Below are 11520 nucleotides of genomic sequence, written 5' to 3'. Positions count from 1 at the left end.
TTAATTCTGTATATAATTATGATGTCCAAAAAAAAGTTAAATGCACATACAATTTCATTTTTGCATTTATTTGTAAAACTTTATGACAATGACACTGAAACTGATCACATTTGCTAGATAAAATACATTAATTATTTTACATATTAAGTTACGGTTTTCATCCTTTCATTTTGTCTGACTATACATACTGAAGTAGCCTATATGTACATTTATGACCAGTTGAATGAATGAAAAATACATATAAATAAATAAATAAATAAATAGACATGAAAGGGTGAACAATTCCATGGATATCTTCCAAAAATAGTAAACTTGATAGGTGTGCTGGTCCCAGTCCTACAGACAGAAAAAAGTGAAAATAAAATATTTCAATTTTTTTTAATATAGAAATATCACAGAATTTCTGTTTATGCTATACGTAATGCATTCTTAAGTATTTTACAAGAAACAGTTGGTTATACACTGAATGAAGCAAAAGAGGACTTTCTATTTGCCGGATACTGAAGGTCAAATGTTGAGATATTTCAGAGAGATCAGTAGATATGAATGGCTAAAATGACTTTTAGTTTATAGGGCATTGCTTATGAATGCTCAAGTCTGATTGAAAATAAAGAGTGCAATAAATTGCACAATATTCTGTTCTTCTTACATGGACAGCAGAGAGCCTCGAATCACCGATAGTGACATCAGTACACCTCACAAAAGTCTTGAAAGACAGAGGCAATATACTTTTTTGATGACGTCAAATAAAAAGAGAGAATAATGTTAAATATAAAGGGACATGAATTTGTGGTACAAACCTTGCTCAGTTGTCTACATCAGATATGTGGTATTCTGTCTGGGATTTAACACACACACACACACACACACAGACAATTATATCCTATGCAAATGGGTCTTGCTGATATCAAATAAAAGCAAATGACATTTCAGATAAGTTCAATGACAGCTCACCAGTTCACTGTAAGCCCTGTCATTATATCCGTCATCACCTTCATCAGTCACTTCCCAAGATCCCGCTTCCTGATGTTCCTGATCCACATCCTCTTCTGTCTCACTATAGAGAGATTGATAGGCCTTCTCGTGCTTCCTGTGGGCGTCTACACAATATTGAGATCACGGACAGAAAGGTGAATGAGATAATGAGATTAAAGTGCGGCCAACAGCTGAATATTTAAAGAAAATGTAAACTGTAGAAATTACTGTAAGTTTAATGGTAATAGACTGTAAATATGCTATAGTGAAAACCTGTTAGTTTATGGTAAATTCCCTTACTCTATATAGTAAAAAATAATTAATTAATCAATCAATCAATCTAACGGGCCATTTAGTGTCATTTTATAATAAATACTGTTACATTTACAGTTTTTAGATATGAAAAAGAACAAGTCATTTTATAATTTACAGAGAAAAAAAAATGACATTTTGACAATTGCCAGATTTACCTGTGAGATACTGCATATTTGATGTTTTTTATTTAAATAATAAAAAATAAAAAAAACGTTTTTTTAGTATGTTCGTTTTTTAGTACTTAGTTTTTAGTACTAACGTTTTTTGTATGTTTCTTGTACATTAGGGTTTTGTTACGTCTTATGTTGTTAAATTAAAGTTTATTCCATTAGTTTAATGTCATGTTTGTTACCATAGTAGTGTTTTGTATTTGGATGTAAGACGCTGTGCACCTTATATGTTTACCTCAGTTTGTGGAAAAGCTACTTGTGATGAGTTTTGATTCATTATGCGGCTTTCCCATGACCACCTGTGTTTTTTTGGTGGTCATCATATTATAAAGGTACAAAATACCTTACAGGTACAAAAGGTACATTTCAGTACATTTTAGTACTTCAGGAGGCTGGTATAATAAATTGTACTATTTATTACATTCTGGCAATCACAGCTGCAAACTAACACAGGTATGTGGATGTTTCCTCTCCTAGTCCAAGTTTTTTGGTGTGTGTGTGTGTGTGTGTGTGTGTGTGTGTGAAGACACGAGTGGTGCTGTTTTCGATTTCCTGCACTGACATTGAAAGTGATGAAGACAAGTGTTTTTAATCTACCTCCTGCCAACATGGCCTCTACCCTGACAGCAATGTTTATTTCATCCTCTTACCTGCTTCTGCTAACTGCTTCTGTTCAATCTTCTCTAGCCTTCCCAGTAAGGAGTCGATCTTAATCTTTATCTGGGACAATTCTTGTTTGATTGTCAGAAGCTGATCGGATTTCACTTGGATTAAAAACAGACAAACAATGATGAGGATGAATATACAGTATATCACTCTGATTTTATCAACTCATTGCTGTAATATAATATTTTTAGTTTTAAAATGGTTATGGTTGGAAATAGATTATAAACTGTATGGACATGTTATGTCAAATTCCAGGTTATTAAAGGTGCATGATTACACACTCTTAGAAAAAAAACGGTTCCAAAAGGAGGGTTCCACAGCGATGCCATATAAGAGCCAGGTTTAGTTCCCCAAAGAACCTTTCAATGAACAGTTCTTAAAAGAACCATTTAAAAAAAATAATCTTAAGAACCGTCTTCCACTGTAAAGAACCTTTTGTGGAATAAAAAGGTTCCATGGATGGTAAAGGTTCTTTGTGGAACCATTGATGCCAATAAAGAACCTTTATTTTTAAGAGTGTTCTAGGTGCTAAAAATATGATAATGGAAATTGAAATGATATGACACAAATTGACTTGACAAATTGAATGATGGACAAACCCATAGAGCATAAGGAACCTGAAGACAGCGTTCTTCGATAAGAAGAGCAGGTGGACATCTTTGGCTGGAAAGAGTTTTTTGTCCTGCGTGTTGACAGTGCAACCAAACGGGAATGCTTGATAGGTATCATAGCCCGATGGGATGGTGCTAATCTCCCATGAATGTCAAAAATTCTGAAAAGAAAAATAGACAAATATTTTATATATTATAATTATTATTATTCATCATTAAAAAGTGTCTCACGGTTTTATTTTATTAAACATATTAGGCACCGCAATTTTCAATATTGATAATAATAAGAAATGTTTCTTGAGCATCAAATCATCATATTAGAATGATTTCTGAAGGATCATGTGACACCGAAGACTGATAAAATAGAAACAGAAAGCAACAGAAAGCAATTATTTTAAATTGTAATAATATTTCAAAATATTACTGTATATTACTGCATTTCGATCAAATAAGTTCAGCCTTTTGAGCATAAGAAACTAAAATAAAATAAAAATAAAAAACTCCAAACTTTTGTATACTATATACACATTAAGAATTTCTTGTTGATTTTGTTTTTGTTAAATGTCACTCAATTATTATTTTTATTATTATTGTTATTGTTATTAAAATGTAAAATAGTATCATTTACACTTTAAGCTAGATATAATATAAAGAGAATATCTTAGTCTACATGCAAAAGAGCAAGATAATTTTTTAGTCCCTCTCCTCTGAGATAACACTTGATGAGCATAAATAGCTTTTACCTGCATATTTTGAAATAACCTCACTGAAGGAATTTTGCTCATTAGCACACATATTTTCCATGGAGATGTATAAAACTCAGCTCTGCCAAATGAGGAGTGAAAGCAAACACATGAAAATGTCAGAGGCAAGATGACCGGCGTGTCTGCGCTGCTCAGTTAACGACCCAGCAGCTTTCTGACATTCAGCTAATGTCTCACGGGAGAGGACTGCTCATCATTAGCCTGAGCAAAGGATCGAAGTCAAACCAATAAAATGACATTAATTATGGTTATTAGGGGAAGCTCTTCCTCTGCTTTTTAGCTTTTATTTTACTTACCTCAGTTTTTCATGACAGAGAAAAGGTCATACAAGACAAGGTGGATCTTAACTAAAAAATTAATTAACAAAACTTATTACAAAGCTCCTGTAAGAAAAGATCTAAAACACCAATGTAACTGTATAAAATGATTAGCTTTGAATTCATGCATTTGCATAAGTGAATGCATATACATACCTGGTATAGAAATCATCCCTGTAGAAATCATAATCAAATTCATAGCCACTTATAAATAAATAGACAAATAAAAAAGATGAGAAAAATGTTATTTCAATCTTTTCATATCTACTGATCACAATGGAAAAAAATACAGATTGTTTTTTTCTTTTTTTCAATTTATGTGGTTCACCTGTGTAAGGAGAAAGGTCGCGTGGATCCCACTTTTGGCCTGTAAGGACGTGGTTCTCCAGCCATGTTAATGTCTGTGGGAAGAGCAAAGGACATTGTACAAAAACAGTATACGCTTTCCCTTTAAATCATAGTCTCCTTCAAATGAATGACTAACAATGGCCGGTGAATGCACTGTTAAAAAAAATTCTGCAGTTTTTACTAAATAATTTTGGCAGCTGTGGTTACCAGAATCATTTTGTAAAAAATACAGAAAAACTGTAAACACATTTACAGAACAAAACTTGTTCAGTAAAAATTTTTAATTTACAAACAAGGAAATTTGAATGTATACCACTAAATTCAACAACACTAAAATCTGTTTTGATACCTTTAACATACTGACAACCACCATAATAATGCAGGTGCTAAAAGAGAAAGCCACATGACCAGCTTTGCCACAAGCAGAAGTATATACTAATATATAGAAGGTGCACTCATTCATGCAAACACAAAACACCATCATGGTAACACACACGATACTTAAATAATGCAATAACCTTTCATTAAACAACAGAAGATGTAACAGAAAGCCCAAATGTACATAACGGATAACAAAATCTATTTAAAAAACATGATTATTTAAACAAAATACTTTCAAATGTGGAGTGTCATGCAGGTAATTCTGGGAATATGAGTTTACAGTTTTTGACTGTAAATTATACATTGATTTCTTATTTTTACTTCTAAAAACTGTACAATTAACAGCATTTTACTGTAAAATTACATGAAATGTCTGGTTAGATCTTTTACAGTTTTTCCCTGTATATAGTATGGGAATTTACTGTTAACCTATTAACAGTAGCGTTTTTACAAAATTGTACAGTTAGAATTACACTTATTTTTTTACAGTGTGGACTTAGAAAAGCCTCTGCGCCCTGAGAAAGTGCATAGGCATTATGCCACAGAATAAATGACTGATGGATCTCATCTCTCTCATCAGAAAAAGAGATGCTATCAGAGCAACAGCCTCAACACACACACACACACACACACACAATGCACAATCACTCCTGAGTGCCTTTCAAGGTCACCCGGCACGTTATCCAGAAGGACGGGGCTGCTTGAGTGCCTGACTAAATCACAATTCGGGGCTTTAAGACATTTACAAGCAATTTCAGCCTTCACTCTGATGAAACACAAAACAAAGCACTAAATCTGTGAAGAAAAGTAGTGCACTTTCAGAGTTTAGAATAGTCTGTGCCTGACTGAGCCAAATTCATTATGGAAGCATATACAGACCTTTCAAATGGAGACAGTCACGCTTGGAATATATTTATGAGATTGAAGTTTCAAAACATTTGAATGAATATATTGAATAATACATTCAAACATAGCAATTGAGAAGCAAGTGGGAAAACAGTTGATTGGGAAGATCAGGTTTGTTTCATCCTCTTTAATTAGCAGTTTCTAATTACAGCTAACCTTCTGCGATGAGAGCAGACATTTTCCATGAAAACATAATCATTAGTTTGACATTAACACAAAAGCTTTTTTTAAAAAAGAAGTTCTCTTCAAATTAATGTAATTACGTTGACTCAAAGTGTTTGAGGTTCAAAGGATATCTTCATGTATTTGATGTTGTTGTCTAAAATGTTAGAGAAACGTAAAGGGGTAATTGATACAAAAATGAAAATTCTGTCATCATTTACTCAAGCAAAAAACATTTGGTTAAAAAAAATTATTTAAAAATTATTATATATTATTATATTTAAAGTGTCATTTAGCAGACGCCTTTATCCAAATATATTATATTATGCAATATTATTATAAATATTATAAATTTATAAATATGTTTATTATGTTTTTTAAAAGATTTTTATTACTTTTGACACAATACATTTTTTTGTAGTCAAGCAAATATCAGAAGGTTTAATATTCTGCTCGAGTATTTCTAGGTTCTCGTATACTTCTGAGGTAAAGTAATCTGCATCAAAAAGTTCATGAACTGAATAGGGTCAAAAATTGTTTTGTGTTTGATGTTCAAAAGGAAGTCATCATTCGTTTGATCACAATGAACTTTCAGATGATGAACGATGACACAATGGTTAATCTGTACTGATTTACATTAATACATTTGGCACACACTTTTATCAAGATCCATTTATGTTGCATTCAAGCCATACATTTTTTTAGTTCATGCATTTCCTGGCAAATGAAACAGTTGACGCTATAGTTTAATTCTCCACTGTTTGAGTTACAGGAACGATTGAGTCTCTTTGAAGACATTAATGAGGAAGCAAGTAATTTAAATTCTCAATAATGGTTTTGTGAGATCTTTATAATGGTTTCTTGGGAGACAATATGATCCAAAACAGGCTGAATCATCCAATAATCAGTGGATGGTCCCACGACACGCCAGACATTTCACTCGATATGTGCCGAACATCTAAAATACCACCATATTTCAGACATGGAGCCATATCAATAATTTAATCTGAGTTTACCGATGGGCCTCCCCCTCTACTCAGTATACTGTTCTCTCAAAGGTCTGTCAGGCTTAGCGTAGAGAGAAGATTGGCATTTCTCTTAGTGTTGACCTCTGCTTAATGTCAATGTGTCTGGCTGTCAGCTTAAAAGAGTTTTCTGAGTGATTCTTATGATGAGACATAACTGAAGTCTTGTGCCTAAACTTGTGCCTGAATGCCAAACTCTAAATGAAATATCTGTTGTTCTGATAAACCTCAGTAAACAAAGTGACTCAAGATACCTGACTAAGCAAGAAAGAACTTCAATGACTTTATTTGTTTTCAAAGAAAATCACTTTGTAGACACATACTTCATATAGTTCTGTTTTAGTTAGTAGCCTATGAATATTATTCAGACACCTCTGATATTTGATGTATCTCTTTCACTAATGAGTGTTTTCCATACATGACCTACTTATCAAACATCTCTTTCACTTCCTTTATTCATTCCTTTGTGGCATGATGTAATTCGGTGACTGATATTTGCAATTGTCTGGAATGGTTTGTACACTTGAGGACATCATATTCATTTTCAGTGCCGCTTATTATCCCTGGAGTCTTGTGTGTGCACAGCTACAAAACTTTGCGTTGTAACTTTGATGTGCCGTCTTTGATTAGACACACACAAAACATGGAGGCTCATCATGAACAGATGCAACTCGCATTCAAATGTAACAGCTTTTGGGGTTTAGGAAATTGTGTTTCTGAAACTGTCTAATTAGTAATTTATTTTTTGACTACTTGGCCTGTTCAAATCTGCATTTCAAATCTTCTGGAGTAAGTCAAAGAGTATGAAAATGTGGGGTGATTATGAGTATGAAAGTATGATGTGAGTATGAAAATTCTGTAGTCAAGGAGAAAAAAAGGTGATGTCCTGTACTCTAATGTGGAGAACATATACTGAACCCTCTGACAAAAATTAAAGGCAGGTTATCATTTCAGACAGGTCACAATTTGTTAACTAGTACAAGAATATTTTCCTGTTTGAAAGCTTTCAGCAAGGTTGACCAAAACGTTGTAGAAAGAAAGAAAGAAAGAAAGAAAGAAAGAAAGAAAGAAAGAAAGAAAGAAAGAAAGAAAGAAAGAAAGAAAGGATTTATAATCTTAAAAATATATTTCATATTGAAAATATATATTGTTTTTTTATTGTAAATAATGTTATTTTATGATATTCATTATTGCATATGATTATATTAAAAAATATAATAGTATTTTAATATTGTATATGTAATAATCATATTAGGTTGCACCAAATATTTTTTTCATTTGAGATCAAGTAGAACTAACTCCTTAAGGAAACAGCTGCATATTTTCTCATTTTTTACAACATATAAGTACATTTGTTTACTTGTCATTTAGAAGATGCTTTCCACAGGAGTTCCCCTGCGATTAATTACAAACAAATATTTCATGTTTTAATTGCATTTATTGAATGTATTTATTAATACTTAAACAGATTTTATATATCAAACAAGAAAAACAGAACAATAATATTATGTAAGTACTAACATTTACTAAATATGTTCATTTTAATTTACAAAACTGCAAAAGTATTATTATAAATATTTATATTTTATTGATTCTGTTATAAATCAAGTATTAAAAGCACTTGAAATATGGAACTTATTTGTCTGTAAAATACTTACATCTCTGATTCCGCTTCCCTTTATGCATTGTTCTTCTGTACATGTCCATTAGGTTGTGTGTGCTATATCTTGATGAATAAATGATTCCTTTCCCTTGAACTCACTTCACCGTAGTGACACAGTGAGAGACTGACTAAATAGAGTTCAGCATACAGGCATGCACCGTTCCAGACTGTACCACTGACACATAGCGGGGGTGTTGACAAATATGCAATAAAAATATGAAAAAAATCGAATCAGAACCCAATAAATACTGTTTTGCATCAATACAAACAGATTAAATAAATAAATAAATCATTATTTACGAAAAAAAATTTGTGTTTATCTACCATATATACTGTATAAGAACATACATATCTTTTCTAAACATACAATATGGATAAATGTATGGTATAAATACAAACAGTTTACAGATTACAGATAGTCTCAGATTGTCTCTGACCTTAGATCATGTTGTACATCAAAAGAACAGCATCCCACAGCTGCTGTCATTCATTTGAAAATTCTTGGTAGTTATTGACATTATAAGACCAGAGGCTATTCATGCAGGAATATGCTTTTTCCTTTGAATTAAGGACAGGCTCTGAAACTGAAGACATTGTGATGCCTTCATATCTGTCAGACGGTTTCAGATATAGAACAACTAATTGAAGTGACATGAATACACATGACACTGATATTCTTATAAAAGCTTTTTAAGACAAGCTAAAGAAAATAATAATTGCAAAGTCTTATACTGAGCTCTGGGAGATTCTAAATTGTGAAATGTAAGGTTCTATATCTGACTCATTCTCTTCTGAAGCTTACACAAATCTTAAATTTGACACAATATGGTTTATTCATATGTGCATGTTCTTCAAATAATCAGACAAATATCAAATGGTGTTTTTTATTAGATTTTAGTACTTTTTCTGGAGTACTTTTAGATTCTTCCATACTTTAGAGTAAAAGCAATCTGCATGAATTGAATGGGGTCAATAATTATGAATAAATCTTCCACAATTAGCGTTTGTTATGATTTGTCTTTGCCACTGCAGTGCCATGGATGTCTATGGTATATTTATATTGCCATCTAGTGGTTGACTGGTCTATTTTCATTCAGTAAAATTACATTTAGATCTTTTGAAAAAACACTGCAAAAATTGCACACTGCATCACATTCTGTCATTAAACATATAGCATTGTAAACAATTAAATTAATGAAACTCCATAATCAAATGCACTTATTAAGAACAGACTTCCTTCTCCATGCACTATTTGTGTACATATGTGACCATGGACCACAAAACCAGTCATAAGGGTCACTTTTTTTTTGTTGAGATTTTTACATAATCTGTAAACTGAATAAATAAGCTTTCCATTGATGTATAGTTTGATAGGGTAGGATATATTTGGGATACAACTATTTGAAAATCTGGAATCTGAGGGTACAAAAAAATCTAAATATTGAGAAAATTGTTGCCTTTAAAATTGTCCAAATTAAATTCTTAGCAATGCAGATTACAAATAATAAAAACAAAGTTTTGATATATTTATGGTAGGAAATTTACAAAATATCTTCATGGAACATGATCTTTACTTAATATCCTAATGATTTTTGACATAAAAAAATGCAATAATTTTGACCCATACAATGTATTGTTGGCTATTGCTACAAATATACAAATATTGACTCTTTTCAATTTTGTATTTTTGATCCAAAACGAAATTTTAAAATATGAAATACAAGACAATTTTCATTTTTCGTTTCTGATTCAAAATCAAATAACAAAAAAACCAATCAGATTTTCATTTTTTGATTTTCATTTATCAATTGAAAATGGAAAGGACGAATGATACATGGATTTCACGCGTTTGTTTTCCAAATTGCTCTGCTGAAAGAGCTTCTTGGCACTTTGTAAGGCTAATGATGCTAAAGCTACCAATGGGGCTGCCTTCATGAATGATCGTGAATAGGAATGTGGTGGTTAAAAGTTGCATATGAAAGCAATGTGAGTCGATTGCTTGAGTTTGTTGAGCTCATAATCACGAGTGGGACTTTGTGATAGCATGCCGTGCATGAGACCAGCTATGTTGTTATTTTTATCCCGCCATGCTCCTCGTCTGTGTAATTCACAAAGGCGAATTATTATGCACAGTACAATCAGATGACTGACTAATGCCGGAGCTTGAGCTCTTGAAGCTCCGCCTTCTTCTCCGGGAGCACCAGCTCATTTGCATTAAAGCAACATACTCAAATACAGAGTGTTTTGGCTCACACCCTAAAAGTGGCAATTTTAACAAGCTATAAAAATGTATCTTTGGAGTATTTTGAGCTAAAACTTCACATACACACTCGGGGGATGTCAGAGACTTATTTTACATATTGTAAAAAGAAGCATAATAGGTCCCCTTTAAGAAAAATCAGTCCAGCACAAAAGACCCATCGGAGTTCAACTCAAACCACTGCTGCAACATTGACAGCAGGAGTTTCATTTTTAATAGAGGATGATGAATATTTACAAGGTAGCCATGGGAACGGCTATGACCTAAGATCAACTGTCTCTGTAGATCTCACGTCTTTCTGTCCTTTTCTCATTTTCTCCTGCTGTGCTTTTTCTACCTTCCTCCTCATTTTAATTGAAATCACCTGTTTGACTCATTTACATAAATAGTCAGTCATTTCCATAAATAGAAAGATAAATAAATTTCACTTACCTAAGGTCTGTCCAGCCAGCACCCTGGTGTTCTCACCAGCCACAGCCGATCGAGCGTTCCTCTCGCAGGCATACTGGACGAAAGCAAAGCCCTTGTGCACAGAGCAGCCGGTAATCTTCCCATACTTGGCAAAAATGAGCTCAATGTCAGTTTTCTTGACCACAGCAGTGTTGAGGTTACCAATGAACACTCTGGAATTCAATGAGCGAGGATCTGTCTTGTTTGTTATATTGCTGGTTTGAGTTTTCCCAGTCATCCTTCTCAGGATGTCCTGAAACACACATAAAAATATATATATTAAAGAAAAATCCTTAACATTTACTTTTTTTCCATACAACACAAAGCACTAGAACTCTTTTTTAAATGTAATTAAAGTATCTCTGTCCTGACAACTCTCTGAGAGTTTAGCATGGTAAGATTCATGGCAATGTTAATGTTTTTGGTCTCGGTATAGATCTGCACTCTAAAAAAAATCTGTAAAAATAGGGCACTATGTCATGATTTGAAGGATTTTTTCCAGTTTTA

General features: G+C 32.7%; 1 protein-coding gene across 1 annotated transcript; it reads right to left on the bottom strand.

The window, feature by feature from the left end:
* Positions 1-939: 939 nt before the first annotated feature.
* Positions 940-11254, bottom strand: LOC306880982 (RNA-binding Raly-like protein; the record flags this gene model as incomplete). Its single annotated transcript, XM_079434776.1, has 6 exons — positions 10996-11254; positions 4147-4219; positions 3975-4022; positions 2744-2898; positions 2111-2224; positions 940-1100 (listed from the first exon to the last, which is right to left on the bottom strand). The coding sequence occupies exons 1-6, from the start codon at positions 11249-11251 to the stop codon at positions 940-942; spliced, it is 807 nt and encodes a 268-aa protein (XP_079290902.1). The 5' UTR covers positions 11252-11254.
* Between the last annotated feature and the right edge of the window lie 266 nt (positions 11255-11520).

The sequence above is a fragment of the Barbus barbus genome, assembly GCF_936440315.1.
Source record: "Barbus barbus genome assembly, chromosome: 15".
In the NCBI taxonomy this organism is placed as follows: domain Eukaryota; kingdom Metazoa; phylum Chordata; class Actinopteri; order Cypriniformes; family Cyprinidae; genus Barbus; species Barbus barbus.
This window is presented reverse-complemented; position numbering and strand designations above follow the sequence as displayed.